The sequence below is a fragment of the Onychomys torridus genome, chromosome 14 (genome assembly GCF_903995425.1).
Source record: "Onychomys torridus chromosome 14, mOncTor1.1, whole genome shotgun sequence".
NCBI classification, from domain to species: Eukaryota; Metazoa; Chordata; class Mammalia; order Rodentia; family Cricetidae; genus Onychomys; species Onychomys torridus.
Genome location: NC_050456.1, coordinates 2503951 through 2526235, shown reverse-complemented (window position 1 = coordinate 2526235; position 22285 = coordinate 2503951). Strand labels below are relative to the sequence as shown.

General features: G+C 44.9%; 1 protein-coding gene across 7 annotated transcripts in view; it reads right to left on the bottom strand.

Moving 5' to 3' along the window:
- Window positions 1–16473: 16473 nt before the first annotated feature.
- Atxn7l1 (ataxin 7 like 1) overlaps window positions 16474–22285 on the bottom strand; it is a 227567-nt gene continuing 221755 nt past the window's right edge. For 4 of the 7 annotated variants that reach the window (XM_036205553.1, XM_036205547.1, XM_036205552.1 and 1 more), the window contains 2 exons: window positions 20472–20546; window positions 16474–19317 (listed from right to left, as the gene is read on the bottom strand). In XM_036205553.1, coding sequence (XP_036061446.1) covers window positions 19276–19317; window positions 20472–20546 — 117 coding nt within the window. In that variant the 3' untranslated portion in view covers window positions 16474–19275. The remainder of the gene's footprint in view (window positions 19318–20471; window positions 20547–22285) is intronic. The other 3 variants (XM_036205554.1, XM_036205548.1, XM_036205560.1) reach the window with 2 other exon arrangements.

The following is a 22285-nucleotide window of genomic DNA, read 5'->3' as shown; positions in this document are numbered from 1 at the left end:
TGTTTTACATTCTTGCATACTAGCTATTTAAGCCAAATGCAGGACACACAAACAAAGAACCTCCAGAACAAAGGAAACCAGCAGGGAATTAGCATGGGGGGGGGGGGACATCTGCTCAAAGTCAGAGAGCTAGGCAACAGCTAACCAAAAAACAGGGGCCCAGGGCCCAAAACATCCTGTCTGTGGTTTATGGCCCTTGAAGATAGCTAGATAATCCTGTTGAGCAGTCTAGATAATCCTGTTCAATGGGTTGTGGTTCCCCACCAAAAGTCTAACCCAATGGTATCAAATGTGGTTTCATTCGCAAAGTCTAGACCAATAGTTTCAAAAAATCACCTTGCCCCATAGCGCTTCTACCCAATCCCAAGTTGCCAATTCCCAGCTTGTGGTTTTTCCCCATAAAAACTCTCTACACCTGAGATTGTGGCCACCGCCACATTTCCTTCCATCTGCTGTGTGGTAGCCCAGGTTGAACCTGAATAAAAGGACCCTTATGTGCTTGTGTCGGAAACCAGCTCCTTGGTGGTGTCTGGAGGTTTCTCAAAATGGGTACAACATTATAGTTCCATAGTATGGCATCTGCCTAGCATGCCAAGGTAGGAGGTTCAATTCCCAGCACGGTAGTGCCAACAACAGCACTGCAGTACAACAACAACAGCACTGCAGTACAACAACAACAGCACTGCAGTACCAACAACAACAGCACTGCATGCAGTACAACACCAGCACTGCATGCAGTACAACACCAGCACTGCAGTACAACAACAACAGCACTGCATGCAGTACAACAACAGCACTGCAGTACCAACAACAGCACTGCAGTACAACAACAATAGCACTGCAGTACCAACAACAGCACTGCAGTACAACAACAGCACTGCAGTACAACAACAACAACAGCACTGCAGTACAACAACAACAGCACTGCAGTGCCAACAACAACACTGTAGTACAACAACAACAGCACTGCAGTACCAACAACAGTGCAGTACCAACAACAACAGCACTGCAGTGCCAACAACAGCACTGCAGTGCCAACAACAGCACTGCAGTGCCAACAGCACTGCAGTGCCAACAACAGCAGCACTGCAGTGCCAACAACAGCAGCACTGCAGTGCCAACAACAGCAGCACTGCAGTGCCAACAACAGCACTGCAGTGCCATCAACAGCACTGCAGTGCCAACAACACTGAACAAACAAAACCCAAACACTTATGTAAGAGGGCTGGTGGTACAGGTCAGTGAGTGAGCACTGGTCTCATGTGAGAAGAACTCTAGATTTAATCCCAGCACCAAAGAGAAAACATAAACTCGTCATTTACAGCAGGATATAAAGGTGTACACCTGTAATTCCAGCACTGGGGCAGAGGCAGACCAGTAAAATCAACAAATGAATAAAATCATTTATCCTTTGAATACAGTCTAACACATAAACCTAACACATGCTGAGGAATGATGGTAGGAAAATATTAAGTCTTTGTTTTCTGTAATTAAGCCTTTATATTTCTATATGAGAAGAAAATTTGCGTATGCAGTAAAACACTGAAATCCCTTACATATAATAGTCTCAAATTTGAGCGTAGGCAGTGTTTGCTGGCACTGTAAGATGTGGTGCACAGGCAGTTCGAGTTCAGAACAAAGGCTGCAGTCAAGTCAGGTGACTCAGCACTGCAGGAAACACCTTCATTATCTATTGGATGTTGAAGTCTTTGGCCGCTGTACGCTCAGGAACTAATGCTGCCAAATGTTCTGAGATCTCCACATTTGATTAAGCAGCCGGGACTCAGGCTCCATAGTGGAGTGCTGTGGCCTGACTGCCTAAAGACTGTCATGAGACAGACACTCTACAGTCAGTAAATACTATTTATTTAGTGTGTGAGTATTTTGCCTGCATGTATGTCTGTGCACCATGTGCATTCAGTGCTCCTGGAGACCAGGAGAGGATGCTGGATCCTGGAGCTGGAGTTATAGACAGTTGTGAGTCACGATATGGGTACTCTAATGCAGGTCTTCTTAAGGAGCAGCCAGTGCTCTTAAATGCTGAGCCATCTGTCCAGCTCCTCCAATAATCATTTGGACAGAGGGTCATTGAGTAGGGTGGAATACAAATGGCTAAGAGAGTCACTGTTTATCTGCACTTAAAGGATTAATCTCTATACTGGGACTCTGTCTTGGGTAACATCTGAAGCCCTCTTTTTCCTCAGAGACTTGGCCTAGAACAAGCACTTCAGGAAAAGAAAGAAGGGGTTGGTTGTAGAGACTGCTCAGTGGTTAGAGAGCCCTCAGTGCTCTTGCAGAGGAGCTGGGATGGGTTCCCAGCACCCATGCTGGGTGGATTAGAACCAGCTGTAACTCCAATTCTGGGGGATCTGACCCTCTCTTCTGGCTTCCACAGGCCAGTCTATGTTGTGATACACACAAATTTATGGACACCTATATACATATAAATAAAGTAGTAAGGGTTGGGGATTTAGCTCAGTGGTAGAGCATTTGCCTGGCAAGCACAAGGCCCTGGGTTCGATCCTCAGCTCAAAAAAGAAAAAAAAAAAGTAATAAAGTAAATCATTAAAAAGATAATCAAAAAGACACGGAATAGCCCTTAATGTAGGAAGAAATGACTGTGTGGTCCCAGGATGCTGTGGTTCCTGCTCACAGTTAAGCCTTCTTGTGAAATTCATTACTTTACACTCTTGGAGTTACCTGGCCCACAAGTAAAGAGCTCTGTTTTCTGTCCTCTGGAACCTAGATTATTGCAACACGGCCTGCTGACACGTTCCCGGTGGTTATTATGTTCCAACAAGTCTCCATGTCTCTCAATGTCTGTCTTTATTCCTCAAGCCTTCCTGGAAATCACGTTCTAGAGAAGTGTCCAGACGCCACCTAGTGGAGTGAGCTGTCACTGCCCTCTTCCCGAGCCGGAGCCGGAGCGGACCCCGTTTTCCTGCTCTGCAGAAAGAACCCTCAGAGCACTTCTTCCGGGGCTGCATTCCAGGCCTGTTCCTCTTCCTGTCAGCCCTAATCCTGCTTTGACAGGGTGACTCTGGGCGCAAGGCATGCGGGGGTGCTGCTTGGGGTCCTTAACAACGTACTGGTGATGCTGGCTCAGGACTCGTGATTTAGGACTGTAATCGCCGCACTTGGGAGAAAGAAACAGGAACATCATGAGGTAGAGACCGAAGCATGACTGAAACTCGGGAAACAAAACCAAGTACCGATGGATGGATACTGGAGCCTGTGGAGCCAGGTCCCTGGGGATGAGGCCTGAACACTGGGGGCTTTGATGTTGCTGCCATTTTAACAGCTTTACCGAGGTACAATTAACATTTCATGGACTAGACATTTTAAAAGTGTAACCTCTGATACATTTTGAAGTATGTGATTAGGTAGCGAATCACCATAACCTAACAGTGAACATACCATCACTGTCCCTGCGCATCCTACAGCAACCACTGACCTATTTTTGTGCCTGGAGTGTGACTTCCATTTGGTAAAACTTTATACAAATGGGACCATATAGTGTGTGGACGGCGGTTCTTTTCACTCAACGTGGACAGATATGATCAAGACTCCTTCCATGTATTACCGGTTCATTCTCTTTGCAGCTGAGTAGGACTCCATCGTGCAGATAGCTCCATTCATCTGCTGATGGGCATTTGGGTTGTCTCACTTTGGGGATGCTACAAATAAAGCTGTTACGAATGTTCACTTACAGATCTTTGTGTGGATATATCACTTAGTGTTTGAGGACTAAACACTTAGGAATGGGACATAGAGGCAGCCTGTCGGGGGCTGGAGAGGCAGCTGAGTAGTTAAGAATATGTACTGCTCTTGCTGAGGTTCCCAGTGTGATTTCCAAAGAGTAGGTGACTTAACATATTAACTCCAGCTCCAGGGGGATCCAACACACTGGGGTCTCCAGGTCCCTTACTCCCTTGCACACATGCACACACACTTTAAAATAAAAAATAATAATAGAGAAAAAGAGAAGGAGGAAAGAGATGGAGGGAGGGGAAGAATAGTAGGGAGGGGGGAGAGAGAGAGCGAGCCAAAGTGCTTTCCAAAACTGTACCTGTACCTGCAACGCTAGGATGTAGGAAGACCAGGGTGTAGTTATTCTCAGTAAATTTGAGTCCAACCTGAGCTACATAGACTCTGTCTCAAAAATAGGATAGAATACAAAACAAAAAGATTTACATTTTTTTAAAATTTTTTGAAACAGGGTTTCTCTGTGTAGCTTTGCACCTCTCCTGGAACTCAGGCTGGCCTCAAACTCACAGAGATCCACCTGCCTCTGCCTCCCGAGTGCTGGAATTAAAGGCGTGCGTCACCACTGCCCGGCTGAAGATTTACATTCTCTCTCTCTCTCTCTCTCTCTCTCTCTCTCTCTCTCTCTTTCTCTCTCTCTCTCTCTCTCTTTTTTTTTTTTTTTTTGAGCTGAGGATCGAACCCTGGGCCTTGTGCTTGCTAGGCAAGCACTCTACCACTGAGCTAAATCCCCAACCCCAAGATTTACATTCTTATATTTTTAGTTGTGAGCCTAGCTTTTAACGGCTGAGCCATCTCTCCAGCCCAAGATTTACATTCTTAATCTGAAAGTATTAAATGCTTCCACAGGTTATTCGAGTAGACAGCCAGGATTGCCCTCGCTTGTGTGTGAGCTGTGTGTGAGTAAGATGAGTCTATAAGTTTGGAAGCACACTACTCCACCACTCCTATTGGGTATGGAATGGCTGTGAGTCTCCATACATAACACACAGTGAGTCATCTGGGGAGACTTCTGTAAACATCCCTGCGCTCTTCCTCCAGAAGTCTGATGAAATTGCCTTGGGGTCATGGACACAGAACTGTTGTAGGGAGTTCAACTATTAATAATTAACCATTATCTAGATGATTCTAGAGCTAAGTGGCTAACCATTCTGATTCTTTCAAGAACCTCTCAGGCAAGTTGGAGCATTGTTCACACTATGCTTACTCACCAGAAGAGCTGCCAATCTGACTAACTGGCCTCTCTAGAGCTACAGCTCAGGGTTACTGCTGTGTGTGGAGGGAGGGCTGTATGGAAAGGACAGTAGGGACAGAGAGTCAGTCCGAGTGAACTGTGGGCCACTTCTGGTTTGGGTTCAACCAGGAACAAATCAGAGATGCTTCGGCTTGGAGTTTGGGTTATTAAAAAGGAAAAAGTGTGGGCTGGAGAGATGACTCAGCAATTAAGAGTACTTGTCACTCTTAGAGATGATCTAAGTTTGTTTCCCACACCATGGTGGTTCACAACCATTGTAACTCCAGTCTCAGGAGATCCAGCGCCCTCTTCTGGCCTCTGCCATTAACTGGCACACACAAAGTGCACTTACAAGCATGCAGACAAATCATTCATACACATAAAATAAAAAAACAAATCTTTTTAAAAGTAGAAAAGGGTGTTGGGGGTGTGTCTCAGTGGTAGAGCACTTGCCTAGACACCTGGGATAGATTCCCACAACAGGAGAAAAGAAAAGACAAAAAGCTCACAGCCACCCTCCTATCCTCTCTCTGCCGCCTAGTTCTGGGGTTCTGAGCATGTGACACCAAACCAGGCACATTACGTAAATAAGTACCAGATAATATTGGCACAGACACTACCATCCCAGGGGAATCCCTCTCCTTTTATCCATTCCTTAAAGCCAGAGAAGTACAGCGTGTGTGGTGTGGAGCCCGCTCTTGGGGCAAACGGCAGATGGCACAGGAAGGTGGTGCTTTTGCATGGTTGGGACAGTGGGCAGGTGGTGCACAATCTTGTTTCCCCTTGCTAAGACTGAGAGCACATCACCCACAGTACTGCCAAGGCATTGATGTTAGACCTCTGCTGCATCTCAGGGTCATGAGCTTTTGAAGGCTGTCCTGTAACATGGTCCCCAGATATTATCTTTCAGTGAGAGACTAGGTTAGGCTCCAGTGAAACATTGGGATCTGAGCCCAAAGTGGATTCACTTATGCAAGGAAGACAGAGAATGGTTTGTACTTAATTTTAAAAAAGTCATACACACACACACTCACACACGAAGGAGGCTCCTCATATAGGCAAGACTGTCTCCAATTCAGTAAGTGGTTAATACTGGCTTGGAACTTCTGAGCCTCCTGTCCGCACTTCCCAGGGCTAGGATTACAGGCATGCTCTGCTGTGCTCACTTTATTCTGTGCTGGGACTGAAAGCAAGGGCCTCATTTGTGATAGCCCCAGGTATAGCCTGGATGGGCTCAAACTCATGATCTCCCTGCCTCATCTTCTTCAACACTTGTCTGTGGTGAGAGGCACCATCCCGACTCCATGGTGAAGGGCTCCTTTTTCTTTCGGTGCCTCCTTAATTGTGTTTGTCTATCCTTCTGCAAGAGCATGCGTGTGACAGTGGCCAGAGTCAGCAGTGTGCTGCAGTTGACTGACAGCTTTAGATGGGTCCACTGAGTCTCTTCCCAGCTCTTTTAGGTGAGTTTGCACTATTCACCTGATGTTGGGGTTGGGGATTTAGCTCAGTGGTAGAGTGCTTGCCTAGCAAGCGCAAGGCTCTGGGTTCGATCCTCAGTTCAAAAAGGGAGAAAAAAAAAAAGAGTAAAACCTCACCTGATGTTGACCTAGTGGGTGCAGTGAAAAGGGCAAATGACTTCCTCCTTGTTCCCAATGCCTATGGTTCCACATTTATTTACACACCACTGACTCCTTTATTTTTTAATTCAAATGTTTATTGGACACCAGTTGTGTGTATAATTGACATTCTTTAGCAACTAAGCAGCAATGAACAGGATGGCCTAGCTGTTGCCGAATATTTGTTTAACTGTACAAAGATGTGTTGCATGTGATTAACTATGTAAAGATGTGATACATTTGTTTATGTTGCTGATATTTGTTTAACTATGCAAGGATGTGTTGCTGATTTACCTTGCCTGCCTAAGGCACCTGATTGGTCTAATAAAAAGCTGAAGAGTCGGGCTGGAGAGATGGCTCAGTTGTTAAGAGCACTGACTGCTCTTCCAAAGGTCCTGAGTTCAATACCCAGCAACCACCTGGCGGCTCACAACCATCTGTAATGAGATCTGGTGCCCTCTTCTGGCTTGCAGCCATATATATGCAGGCAGAACACTGTATACATAATTAATAAATAAATCTAAAAAAAGTTGAATAGTCAATAACAAGGGAGGAGGTATAGGTGGGACTTTGGGGCAGGGAGAGTAAGTAGGAGGAGAAATTTAGGCTTGGGGGAAGAAAGAAAAGGAAAAGAGACGTGAGAGATGCCGGGCCAGCAGCCAGACATGGGGGAAGCAGGAAGCAGGACATACAGAACGAGAGAAAAGGAAAAGCCCAGAGGCAAAATGTAGATGAATAGAAACAGGTTGAATTAAGTTATAAGAGCCAGTGGGACAAGCATAAGTTAAGGCAGAGCATTTATTATTAATAATAAGTCTCTGTGTCCTTATTTGGAAGCTGGTTGGAGGCCCAAAGAAAACACCAACTATACCCAAGTTTTGCCTTTTTAGAATTTTAAAGTGATTCCTAAAGGCAAATTAGGAGTTTAGTTACAATGAAACACACATGGTTTTTGGAAAAAGCCTCAGAATGTAAATGGAATACATGATAATCCCACTAATTTCACAATGCCACTGGGAAGCTTCCCAAGAAAGATCACATTTAAAGCAATCTGGGAGCATTTAAAGCTCCTCTGGGAGTGTGTGTGTGTGTGTGTGTGTGTGTGTGTGTGTGTGTGTGTAAATTTTAAATTTAAGAGGACACAGGAAAATGAAGATATCTTAAGTCTATAACCTGATAAATATTTCACAAATGAGTAAATCCATTTAACAAGCATTCAGGTCAAGCTACAAAACGTCTTCCAGCTCTCCAGACATCTCCCCTGTGCACCCCAAAGATAACAGCTGTTATATGAATCAGTGTGTTTGTATTCACAGCCCTAATTCACCAAGGTTACTTTGAATGCCAATTCATTAATTAAAATGTTAAACAATGCTGGGCTCAGCATGGGCCTGGCAGGAGCATCTTCCAAGTGCTTGAAGGTGAGCTGGGGCTGAAGGCACGTCTGTGGGTGTACCCTGCAGCAGTCAGTCAGTCTTCTGTTCAAGGCCATATTCCTGGGCTATACAAACTGGTCTCAGAGTATCAAGCTGGACAGAACCTAAAGCCTTGTAAAACTGGGAAAACACACATCTCATTCTTTCCATCCTTAGCCTTGGGACTGGAGATGGAACTCAGAGGCAGAGTAGTTGCCTAGCATGCACAGGTCCCTAGGTTCCATTCCCAACTCCACAAATAAATGAAGATCCTAAGTCTCCATTGATTTCTTTCCCATGAGGCTCTGCTTTGTCCTAGTTCAAGAATGTGCCAGAATTATTCCCCTCTCTCCCAATTCCCCAGGGCTGCATCTGGATTATTCAGGGACCTCGAAGACATAGGGTGGAGCATGAATTTAGTGATGAGATTTCTGGGAGGTGGGCTGAGAAAATGAAATCGTATTCAAGCTGTATGAGTTCTTGTCACCACACCTTCACAGTGCTTCCTCAGATTGCAGAGGAAGCATCGAGTTTGTGATGAGAGTATATGACTCAAAACACACTAAAATATTGGAAGGAGAAAGGGGAAACTCAGAGAGTTCCATAACTTTTAAATTGAGTTCCTTCCCAAGAAATAATCCATTAGGCAAGCGGTTATTGCCTAATGTGGAATGCCAGGAAACAGAAAAAATATTTTAGCACAACAAATCACAAAAACCTGAGTAAAGCGACCACATGATGCATCCAACTTTAAAATACCTGTAGCAACAGAGTGGCTTAGGGGAACCATGTAGGTAGAGATGGTTTCTCCACAAAGTGCAGCATCAAGAACACTGGACTGAAGGGAAAATGTATGGGCTGCCAGCAGCCAGCTGCAGGCTGATAGTGCCCCACTTAGCCTCCCTCTTCTGCTCAAAGGGACCATTGTGAATCAACCTTTACCTGGGCTTGTAAGGTGGGGTAAAGGTACTCACCACCAAGTCTGATGACCTTAATTTGATCCCCAGAACTTACATGGTGGTGGGAGAAAACTAACTTCCACAAGTTATCCTCTGACCTACAAATAAACAAACAAACAAATAAATAAATAAACAAATAAATAAATGTAATAAGAAAAAATGTAGAAACAATAAGTCTTCTGAGCTGGAGATGTGTGCTTCTAGACTGCTGACCTAGCATGCACAAAGCCCTGGATTCAATCCTTAGCATTTCATAAACCTGGTTGTGCACACCATTAATCTCAGCACCTGAGCCCAGCTACATAGAGAGTTCCAGACAAGCCTGGGACACACAGGATCCTGTCACACAAATAAAATTAACAGGGCTTCATATGGGAAGGCCAGGGTGGATAGGCCTACACCATAGTGAGAAGTCACTATGCCGGTACAGTCATGAGTAGCCACTCTCAGAGAACTGACAGGCCAAGGGAAGTGGAGACACCAAAGTACCTTCAAGTGTTTCATGACTGCACTGAATCCAGTGGTCTTGGGTGTTTCCTACTGCAGTGACAAATGCCATGATATAAAGCAGCTTGGGGTGTAAAGATTGATTTCAGTTTACAGTTGAAATCCACCATGAAGGGAAGTCAGGGCAGGAACTCAAGCAGGAACCTGGAGGCAGGAACTGGTGCAGAGGCCATGAAGGAGTGCTATTTACTGGCTTGCTTCTCCTGGCCTGCTCAGTTTGCTTTCTTTTACATCACAGGCCCATCTGCCCACTTATAGTAGACTAAGCCCTTCTTCATCAATCATCACCCAAGAAAATGCCTCCCAGACTAATGTCCACAGGGCATTTTCTCTCCTTAAATGACTCTAGTTTATGTTAAGTTGAAAAACAAAACAAAACAAAACAAAAAACAACAACCAAATACCTACCAGTCTATATTTAGTCATTGTCCTACTGTGTGCTAAGCTTCAAATCTGCTTCTCATAGTCTCTCCTGAACAATCAATGAACCTATCTGTTTGGGCCTGTGGCAAAATGACAGAGACTTGCCTGCGTTTGCCTGAGAGAACTCTGGCTCTCAGCAGTCTTTTTCTGCTCCTGCTGCTCAAACCCCATAAAGGCTATCTTCTCCCATTAGGATCTTCTGCAGATGGCAAATGTGCTCCCAAACACTGTCAATCAGTCTCCTCCGCAACGACTTCATTCTTTACATACTTTTCTTAGACTTCTCTCAGGCTCTCTCAAGCACCCTCCACTTGTTCGGTGGTCACTAAAAACATGGAAGCCACCAGACAGGAATTCTCTTAGCTTCCCATCCCAAGCTTTCTTCCCTATCACTCTTGAAGAAGTATCCCTTTTCTGGCAAAGGCCAGTAACCACTCTTGCTTTATAGATATCTCGCTTTCTCACTCCCTATCTCAGCAAAACATTTAATTACTAACCAAAGAGATGGCACTAATTAACCAACACTTCGAATGCTTGTGTGTAAAATGTTTGTGTTAAAGATAATTGAACACAGTAATGAAAAACAAAACCCAGGAGAGGCAGCAGCGTTAATATTTGTCATTTGCCGATTAAACTGAGCTTATTCATTCTTGTAGCTGATTCCTGTCCAAGGTGACCATGGAAGTTTGTCTGTTTGTTTTATTTTGTGTATGGGGGTGTATGTCTATGTACATGTGAGTGCAATGTTCAAGGAGGCCAGAAGAGTTCATCAGATCCCCTGGGACTGGAGTTAGACAGCTGTGAGTTGCCATGTGGATGCTTGGAATTGAACCTGGGTCCTCTGGAAGAGCAGCCAGTGCTCTTAACTGCTGAGCCATCTCCCCAGCCCCTGGAAGTTTTGATTCCACTTTCCCAGGTGACACTGTTCAGGATCCACTCTGCCACTGAGGTGGCGGCTCTCAGTTTTCTCACTAGTGGGCGTTCTTCCCGGGCCACTGTTGAGAGCCAATGTCCCATAACTACCACTGAAGTCTGAGTTTTCTGCTATCAGCTGTACTCAAACTTCTTTTCCAGCATTAAAAAAGAAGCTGTGTTTTGTACAAAATGTTCTGTCTCCATGGTGATTACTTCACAAGTGAAGACACAGTTCAGGTGCCCATTGTCCCCTTTTTCTAAGAACCAGCTCCACTGTCGACGTTTCTCTGCCTCATCTCGTGCCTTGCCTGTGTACCCAGTACCATACCCCGCAGCTGCTCGCTCAGCAGTGGCTATGGTGGCGGCATGCCCGACAGCACCATTCTCTCTAGCTCCTTCACCATCGTTCTCTCCTGTTACCACTGTCTCACCAGCTTAAGAATCTACTGGCTTCTCCTTCCTCGAAAAACAAATACTCCTGCCATTTCTGCCCCAGCCTCAAACTCCCCTTGTGCCTTCTAACCTCATTAGGATATGTGTGCTCAATATAGAATACCTTTGCTTGGAGCCAGGCATGGCGGTGCATATCCTTAATCCCAGCACTCGGGAGACAGAGGCAAGAGGATCTCTGTGAGTTCCAGGACAGCCAGGGCTACAGAGAAACCCTGTCTCAGGAGAAAAAAAAAATACCCTTGCTTTATACTCATGAATCCTTTAAAGAACTCCAGGCTCTCTTTGTCACCAAAACTCTTCAAATTCCATCACATCTGCTTTGTTAATGTCACTGCAGTGGATGGATGGCAATTTGCCAAAAAAATCTCTAAATTCTAATCCCAAAGACCTATGAGTATAACCTTATTTGGTGAAAGGAGATTTACAATGTAAACACATGGTTGCCAGAAATCATCTAAGATGTAGGAGAGGCCTTAAATTAAATTACAGGTGCCTTTTCTAAAAAAAGGTGGTGGGAGGGGGTCATGTGAAGATGGAGACACACTGAAGTGATGTGTCTCCAAGCCAAGGAATGCTGGCAGTTACCAGCAGAAGAGCTACAGAAGGGCTTTCTTCTAGAGCCTTTATCTCCACTAGAGACGTCTGGTCTTCAGAACTGGGGAATAACAGAACAGAGCACACAGCTTGGTGGTGGAGCACTTGGCTAGCATTTACACAGCTCTGGGTTTAGGCCCAGTGAGATGGCTCAGTAGGGAAGGGGGTCTGCTGCCAAGCTCAGTGACCGGAGCTCACTGCCCAGAATCCAGGTGGTGGAAGGTGAGAACCAACTCCTGCAAGTTGTTCTCTGACCTCCAAATGCTTACTGTGGCATGTCAATACTAAAGCAATATTACGTGTAGAAAGATTGAGTTTAATCTCTAACAACACCAAGCAGCCACACAGAGAAGCAAGACAAAGTCTAAGAACAACGCTCTCTGAGAGAATGTGTTGTTCTCATGCCACTAAGGTTGGGGTAGCCCTAGCAAGGACCCAGTGACCTTCACCCTACAAAACCCCACCACTCTTGCCATCACCTTTCACTGTACAGCAGTATCTGATTCCATTAAAACAGCTCAAGTCAGGTGTGGTGGTGCACACCTTTAATCCCAGCACACAGGAGGCAGAGGCATGCAGATCTCTGAGTTCAAGGCCAGCCTGGTCTGCAGAATTAGTTTCAGGGCAGCCAAGACTACATGGAGAAACCCTGTCTCAAAAGCAAAAGATATCAAAAAACAAAAACAAAACAACAACAACAACAACAAAAAACCCAGACAAGAATGGGCTGAGTCCAGCCTTGAGGCTCCCGTTTCTGTTGAATTTATGCTCTCTGTGTTTCATCTTCAAGTCTTTGCCAGGTCTGAGATTCTACTCAGTCTGCAGTGTCTGTTTCTCTCTTTATGTTGTCAAGCCATTCAAGCAATCATAACCACACCTGTGGCTCCAAATAACACTGACCTCCCAAGCTAACACTTCAGCTTAGCCTAGCTGAGAGCCTGGGTTGTGTAGATTTCATGTTGTGTGTGTGGTGTGTATAGGGTGTGTAGTGTGTGCATGGTGTGTATGTGGAGTGTATGTTTGTGTAGGGTGTATAATGTGTGGTGTTTGAGGGTGTGTGTGGAGTGTGTGTGTGTGATGTGTGGTTTGTGGAATGTGTATGGAGTGTACATGGTGTGTGTGTGGAGTGTGTATGGACTGTGTATATAGTGTGTGTGGTATGTGTGGTGTGTGTGTGGTGTGTGTAGGTATGTGTGTAGAATGTGTGTGTGTGGTTTGTGGTGTGTGTATGGAGTATGTGTGGTGTGTATGTGTGGTGTGTGTGAGATGTATGTGTGTGTGGTTTGTGGTGTGTGTATGGAGTATGTGTGGTGTGTGTGAAGTGTGTGTGGTGTGTTCAGTGTGTGTGTGTGTGTGTGTGTGTCTGTGTGTGTGTGTAATGTGCGTGATGTGTCTGTGTGTGGTGTGTGTGTGTGTGTGTAGTGTGTTTGGTGTGTAGTATGTGTAATGTGATGTGTGTGTGATATATGTATAGTGTGTGTGGTGTGATGTGTGTGTGTGTGTGTGTATGTGTGTGTGCGCCAATGGCTGACACTGGATGTCTTTCCACTTGCCCCTTCACCTTATTTTTTGAGATAGTCTTACTGAATCTGGAGCTCACTGCGTGGCTGGAGTTGCTGGCCAGCAAGCCCCAGGGATCTTCCCCTGACCCTGCAGCAGGCACCACTGAGCAGGGCTATTTACATGGGTGCAGGAGATGAGCTTCGGGTCTTTACACCTGTGTGGCAATCACTTTACTCACTGGACCATCCTCCGGTCCTCTCCATGCCCTCTTGATGTAGTAGCTTAGACCTTATACAACTATCTCCATATAAGAAAATGCACACGTACAAAACAGAACTTAAAAAAAGTTTTATTTACATTATTTTACATTGTATTTATTCCCAATCCACTTTTGTTTCTTTGGTTTTGTTGGTGACACCTTTACCTTCTCTGCAGCTTCTTCTTCTGACTTAGGGACAAACTGTTCTTCAGTGGGAAACACCTCACTGTGTAAGGGGAGCTCATTTGTGTTCATCTGAGCAGGAGCACTGTCAACCACACCCATCTTTGTTCATCTGTTCAGTAAGCTCAGAATCTACATCTAGCCTATCCCCGCACCATGCCAAAGTGGCAGTGAATTTATGAATTTCTTTTCCTTGAGCACTGCACAAACATCACTTAGATCTTAGATCTCTCAGCATTTGTTTCTAAAAATGTGACATAAATTCAAGATCATTATTTTGTAGTAATTAAGAGTGTATTAAAAAACTACATTCTAGGCTCACACATAAACCTTTGTGTCCTTTCAAATGTGGGCAGCACAAACCAGCACTTTTGGGGACAGTGATGCAGACTTGTACTCTCAACACTTAAGAGATGGAGGCAGCAGAATCCATAGTTTGAGGCTATCCTGGGCCACATGAAACCATGTTTTAACCCCACACTGAAAAAAAAATCCTCAGTACATTCTTTGGGGTCCTGCCCCTACCTACTGACTCCACCATGGTAGCCATGGAATGGTTCTGTAAAGTGCTGTCTTTTGCATAGTTGGCAGCTTTCTGGAAAGGCATACCCGTGATGGCCTGGGTAATTTCAAGGATGTGTTGAAGTGAATATGAAGATTTGAGCCTCTTATTTTGCATGTGTTCCTCTGCACTAGGTAAACACTGAACCACTTTCAGAGAGTACTTCAGGCTGCTTATGTGAAGAGCAGGACATAGAACTTGTGATGGTCAGGAAACACCACTCCTGTAGCCATAACAGAGCCCTTTCTACCTTGGGTTTTTTTTTTTTTTTTTTTTTTTTTTTTATCTCTGAGGAAATGGTGTCTGCACCCAACACACTTTCTGTTAGAGCTGCCTTCTTCCTCCTCCTCCTCCTCCTCCTCCTCCTCCTCCTCCTCCTCCTCCTCCTCCTCTTCTTCTTCTTCTTCTTCTTCTTCTTCTTCTTCTTCTTCTCCTTCTCCTTCTTCCCCCTCCCCCTCCCCTTTTTCTTCTTCTGGTGTTTTTCGAGACAGTGTTTCTCTGTGTAGTTTTGGTGCCTGTCGTAGATCTCGCTCTGTAGACCAGGCTGGCCTGGAACTCACAGAGATCCACCTGGCTCTGCCTCCTGAGTGCTGGGATTAAAGGTGTGCACCACCACCACCCACCTGTTAAAGTCTTCTTTAGCCAAGCAAGTCTTGCACATTACTGTCTACAATGTGCCCTAACCCATCATTTCTCTTTATAGTTACCATCATTATCCTGGGCCCACAAGGCTACACCCCGCCACACCCCAAGATAGGGTCTCACTGTGTAGCTCAGGCTGGCCTCGAACTCATAGAGATCCACCTGGCTCTGCCTCCCGAGTGCTGGGATTAAAGGCAAGTGCCACTAGGCCTAGCTTCTCTTTTGGTCTCTTGCAGTGGCTTGCACGGGATGCTCTAGACAGCAGCTACTGTGCTACTTCAGCAGAGCAGATGGTTCCACATACCTAGCCAAAGCCCTTCAAAGCACAACTCTGCGAGCTCTTGTATGACCTGGTCCTTTCTTCTGTCTCTCTGCCTTGGCTCCACCATTAAGACACTCACTTGGACCAAGTGGACTTAGGAAGCTTTTCCTGTCTCAGGTGATGTCTGCCTTCTACCTTTCCTCATGGAGAACTCCCAACATGGAAACCCCTCATGTTGCACCAGCTTCTGTTGCTATTTTCTCTGCCTTGTGGCTCAATCCTTCCCACAACAGCATTTGCTACAACCTGTCTTTACACACTGGATCATGTGTTATTCGCTTTCTCTCCAACAGAGCTGCCTCTAGAAGAGAGCTGGGCTTCTCTCTACTTCTTTGAGAAAAACAGAGCATAGCTCAGGGACAGGCACAGAGGTGGCTCTGTAAATATTTGTTCAATGAATTCATCATCTTCCACTCCACCTGCTGCCATGAATGTCCCCCTGGAAGGGCTGTTTTAGTGAGAATATCTCCATTCGGAAGGAAAACAGAACATAATATCATAAAGTTTATAAAAGTCAGAAGACTTCGTTTTTACAAACATATAAATTATTTTATTTACAAAGCCATGTTACAAAAAAAAAAAAAAAGAGCAAAAAAAAAAAAAAAATACAATCGTTCAGTGGAGAATACTTCCAGACCTGGTGCTGAACCACGGCAGTATCAACAGATACATTTTTGTTCTTTCTTTTAAAAACTGTAAGCCATAGAGTTTACTATTTACACCTATTTCAGACATGTATTTGCTTACAACATCACAGGCATGGAATGGATTCTATCTGATAGTGCTAATTCATAAAGGTGCGGGACAAAGGAGGGAAATACTTAGTGTTACAAAATATGGATCCTAGAAAAGAAACCGACTCCACAAGTGTGGCCTTTGTCGAGTATGATTGGACATGCTCTCTTCAAAATTCTTCTGGAAAAGCTTCTAAAATTGGTTAGTAGGAAAGGACAAATGAACAGGTGCAAATTCTTGTCTGTGCAACAATAGTTATTTAATTTACCCCATGACTGACCAGCTACATAAAACCCACAGAGTTTTGTTAAAGTGCCATGGGCTGACAGCATAACAAAATATAAGGTGTAAATAGAAAATTTCATTTTTTCCTTTTTTTTTTTTTTAAAACAAGAGTTCACTGAGAATCAGCAATAATAGAATACGCTGTATAAACTATTTTCTACAAAGGTTGATCAGCGTTATTTACAGTTGGTACATTGATACAAAAGAAGGCATACAAGTTATCCAACTCGATTTTTTGATTTTTAAATTTTATATGGCTGACAGGTCTATGCATTGCGTTACGCTTAACATCCAGAGCCTCTGAGGTGGAGAAGAGTCAGGAGCTCCTCAGGCAGACAGGGGTGTGAGCAGCCAAGGGGCCAACAGAAGGCTGAGTGGGGTGTGGGGAACAGAAAGACCCGAAGATACTACTCTCCTGATGCTTTAGGGGTTGGTCCAGTTGAATTCCATGAGAACAAACACAAAGGAAATCTTTTCTTTGCATTCCATTTTTCCCCCCTAACTACAAGCATTTAATACATCAGAAAGTAAACCCAAGTTGGGGGGGGGGGTGACTGTGAAGGAAGAAATACCGTGGGTTTTCCCTTTTTGCTCAGTTTTCTGGAATTGTCCTCACCTTTTGGTCAAAGCAGTCTCTCAAGAGAGTAAGCAGCATTGGGTGGAGAGCCTCTTTATTCCAGCTTCAGATGCAAGACACAGAGCAGGTGACCTGAAGCCTGCTTGCTCCCTAGTCTCTGTGAAGCCGCTGTTTCTCAGAAGCAGCCATTTACCCCTCAACTTTTGTTTTCCCTCTTTGAACAGAAGAGTTTACGGGCCAGAGGCTTATTTTGTTGCTGAGACTTGTTTTGTTTTTAATCCTGCAAGTTTTACAACTCAAAATAAATTATGTATTTATATATATATATATAAACCAACAGACATCTAAAACTGAACAAGACAAAAATTGTGCAAAAATAACAAAGATATGTACACACTTTTGTGTCTGAAGAAATGTACAATAAAAACATAATTCAAAGAACATTTTAAAAATATAAACATTGCTTAAACTTTCCTAAGTTTCATATTGTTTCTGAAACTATTCTGGTCAGTTAGCTCTGTAATATAGTAAAACATAAATTATTACAAAATTAACACTATAAAAATTTACTTTAAGAATATCTTCTAAAGTTTTTTTTCAAAGGATCTAACCTTGTTTATAATTTCTTAAACATTTATAAGTCTTAAAATCTGCCTTAACCTTAAAAAAACAAACCCCCAAAACAAAAAAGTAACAATCACCCCTTAAATTTGCAGTCCCCTTCCCTCCCAAGACGTAAATTAACCAGCATATAAGTGCACTTTTAACACTGGAGAAAATAAAAACGAAATAATTCAACCAATGTCCTGGTGCTTAATATCAACTCCTGACTTAAAAAAAAAACTTCATTTTATATTTAAAAAATTAAGAATCCTGTAAGAAATACTGTCAGTGCAATTCCATTGACAGAAATCACTCCTTTTGCCTCCCATCTTTGCAGATTCCAATTCCGTGGTGAAATTTAACAGTAGTCTGATCTTTGGGTTGGGAGAAAAGGAACGGGAAGGAAATCTTTGGGGAGGGAGAGGGGGTGTGCCCAGCTGCAGAACTAGCATTCACTTCTGATTTCAGGATGGCTCAGGACATCTGGCAGATCGAACACCTGTTCCGTGCTGTGAATTCTTTCTGATTCCCCATCAGAGCTTAATGGTACTGCTGTTTCTTTCAAAACTCCAATGTGGACAGCTTAGTAGCTGTGATGCTCCAGGGCCTCCCTGCCCACGCCTCTTCTCTATGCTTGTCCTTACCAGCTCTGGAGTGTTGGGGCACCTGATAATGGAGTGCAAGCTTATCTAAGGTGTGGGTGTGCAATCAGTGATATTTCTTATTCCCACAAGGGGTTTGGCACAAAAACCTCCATGCAGACTTTTCCCTGGAGGACCCTTCCGGGCCCCAGAACCTTCCTGATATTTCGGACACTTTCAGGAGCTATGGTCACTGTGCCACCTCATGAAGTGGCTTTCCTAGGTCCCGTGGGCTTTCTGTCTCTGGCTGACCCAGCTTTAGGAAACTGTGCACTGTGCCCTGGGAAGGACTCTTCATAGCATATTCCAAACAAGCTCTGACCACCACAATCATCGGGTTCCCACGGTCTTCCCTTCCTCTCAGGTCCCTTCTGCCCTTGTACCTGACCCGGTGTATCTTTTTGGCACAGCTGGGCCTGGGCATTGAGCAAACCACATCATTGAAGGGCCACTGGCCTCACTTTAGTGGCTGGCATTTGGCTCTGGACAAGGAGAGGCGCAAAAACCAGTTGAAGGTCCAGCCTCGGCCCTGGCCCTCGAAGCAGCTCCAAGCACAGACTCCTTCCTCCCAGCATGTGGTTCAGGGCTACAGTGGGAGCCAGGGGCTTCTGACGCCACTGGAGAACAGTTGAAAGGAAGGGCGGGTGGGGAAAGGCTTGGGAGAGAATGAACTCTGAAAGCGCTAAAGTTCAAGAGCTTGCGGGTGCCAACCCGAAACCGGAACCTGGAACCGGAACCTGGAACCGGAACCGACAGTCTGCAGCCTCTGTTCTCAGGGCAGGAGCAAAATGACGGTGCACTAGCAGCATCAGGAGTAAGGGGAGTAACTCCAAATGTGGAAGAATGTATAAGAATTGACAAATGAAAAAACAGAGAGAAAACACTGTTTTCTGTAAATCAAATTTAGGTTCTTTCGCCTTTTTTTTTTTTTTAAGCCAAAATTCCATGTAAAAAAAGAAAGGCCATAGCCACAATCAGCGACCAGGAAACACTCCCCCACAGGCCAGCGCCCTCCCATCTCCCGACTTAGTCTCCTGGGGAGGATGCCAGCGGGACTGGTTTGAAGTGGCTTCACCATCTTGTTAGGGAAGAGTCCTTATCCTGCCCATTCTGCTTGTGTTCTTCTAGGAAAGAAAAGAAAAACTTGTCTCATTCAGGGTGATCCATGAGGATCCAGGAGGGAACCTCCATTTTCTTGTATGTCACAGAAAGGAAAAGAATCCACTAGCTGGACAAGGCTAAGAGCAGTCATACTTTGTAACTAAGAGGATGGCTATAAAGAAGTCTCTGTGTTACAATAGCTCCAAGGCTGGAGAGAAACATGAGGACAAGTTCATGGGCTTCATGGGATCTCTCCTGGATAAAGGACTGGATACCTACATGTTTGGTTTTTTTTTTTTTTTTTTTTTTTTTGTATCCTCATTTTTATTGGTTCATTTTTCCCCTATGTAACATAAATGATACAATTAGTTACCTAATGAAGGCATATAGCCCTAGGTTAAACCAAGAGGTTTTGGAGATTTGGGGTACACATGACTAATCTCAGTGTGGCCATCTTCACTTAACAGCTGAGTACAACCTTGTCCTTCACAGAGTCTCTGCCTGCTGTTTGTATTTTCTCTCCCTCTAAGAGGCATAATTGCCTCCCAGCCTTTTCCTCAGGCATGCGTACATGCTCCTTTGGAGAAAGTCACTGATCTCTGGGCTTACACATTGATTACTCTTACTCCTCCAAGTTAATCCAAGTCACTGAAAGTCTTTCTGAATGTTCCCACTGTGAAAGCACCACTGAGTGGTAGTAGCTACAGTTCACCCAGGGTCTTGGAGAAGGCAGTGGCCAACACTAGCAACGCCCTTCTGCTAACTTATTTCACTTTCGTGATGCCCTTAGGAGGTAGTATCAATGTGCCAGCTAACAAACTGAAAATGGACACCTATTGAACTAATGTACAGACATCACAGAGCTGGTAATAACAATCATTATAGCTATCCCTTGACTTTGCTATGTGCCAGAGAGTTTACATGAATAAACTAATTTAATCCTCACATAGGTCATAGGACTTTAGGGACCATCACGACCCCCATTTTATAGAGGAAGATATGGAAGAAAAGAAGTAAAATTTCAAGAACCCATAACCGATAACTAGAAAGTCCATGTTTGGAAGCCAGGTTATCCATTCTGCTGGAGGTGAGACTTGAACTAGGCTCCGACCCCAGTGCACATTCTTACTGGACTGATGTTGGCTCTATGTTGTTTCCCCCACTCCTAGAAACTTACCTGTCGGTTGTGTCCTGGGCTGGATATGCTTGAAGGACTGGACTGTGACAAAGCTAGGCTGCTATTTTTTCCAACCTGAAAGACACCATGAACCCCCATTCAAACACTGAGACAACTTGGGAAAGACCCTTGGACACCATATGTAGTCAGGACAGACGAGCAGGGCAGTGCTGCATGCCTCACTCTCTTGGTTACTCAGAGTGGATGCTTCCAACTTAATGGCAGGAAAAGGGACAACAGTTTATGGGGACTTTGAGAATGTCCCTCTCCCGGGGCAGGGGGTGGGGCAGTGATGGGGGCTCTTAATTCCACTTCTCAGAGGTGCATACTTCGGGAGGAAGAACTTGCCATTCTGTAGCTCAAGTGTCCACAAGCTCATTTACCTCTGACCACAGTGCAGGCCCACCCTGCTCCTAGCCCTCCTCAGGTGTGCTATAGATAAAGTAGTGTATTTGTCTGGCTAAGATGTCCAGCATTCAGCCTCTTTTTCTTCAGGGAACAGTTATCAGATTGGGCTGCCCTTGCTTGTGCAGGGAAGGGGGAGGGTACTTTGCCTTGCTTGGCAGGGTCTCTGGCCTGGAGACACATATGACTTCTCTGTGGTACAGTCCGTGGCCCCTGGTGAGGTGGGCTCTGAGGAGAGCTGGTGCCAGGCTCTGGTTACATGGTTCCAGCTCATTTGCAAAGGTGGCCCTTGTCCCCAGCCTCCAAACAGCTCCTCCACTATCTTCGTTCCCCCTTAGCACGTAGGCAAATGCCTTTCACTCACAGTATTGTTTTGTGCCCAATTGAATACCTTGGTGGAAATTTTTGGTCTTTTACTTCCCAGATACAATTAGGAGAATCTGCAAGTTCTCTGTAAGGCACACACAGTTTCATTTTGAATTTCTTTTTGAGGTAGGGTCTCATGTAGCCCTGGCTGGCCTGGAATTCACTATGTTGCTGAGGATGATCCTCCTGCCTCCATCTTCCCAATGCTGGGATGACACATGGGCTGCCATACCTGGCTCTAGTCTTAGCTTTCTTGAGCTTTCCTCTCTGTGTTCTAACAGAACCAACACAGTTGCCAAAGGCCTTTTTCTTTTCCTAATACTTAGAAATGCCCAGTGATGACTCCGGCCAATGCCTTTTCTCAGTTGCCTGGTGATAAGCATTGAGCTATTACTGTGTTGGGGGTTGGGTGCAGCCTGGCCTGCAGGCTCAGGGGAGGCTCATCTGCTCTTCTGCTATGAGTTTGGCTGACTAAGCATTTCAGACCGTCTGAGAGCCAACAGGCCAGCACTCAACACACAGGCACTTCAGACTTGACAGGAAGGGCCAAGAGCCCAGAGCCAACTCCTGGGTTTAAATCCCTGCCCAAATATTCACTTGCTGTGTGATTATGGGAAACTCATGTAACCTTCCTATGCCTTGTTTGGCTCATGTATAAAATGGGTTAATAACATTGAGTTCCTGGATCTCAAGGGTTTTGGGGACAGGGACCATCAGTTACATGAAGTCATCCAGTAGAACTTTATCTAAAATGAGGAAAGCAATATGACTATGGTATAGCAGGGGAGGTCAGCAGGCCAGTGGAGTGGCCCTGTCTAGCCACCTGTTAGAAACATGGACTCCATGATCTTACTCCCCGTCAGTCTGCCTTTTCACAAGACCCCAGTGTATCTGTGGGTATACATTCCAGTATAAGAAGCTATGTGTGCCTCCTTCTGCGTCTACAGAAGATACTGGCTAGCAGTCTGGTCTCCGGGTAGGATCTGCAGGGCCAGTGGACTGTGACATTGGAGGACCAGTGTCTCACCTTGTCCAAGGCTGCA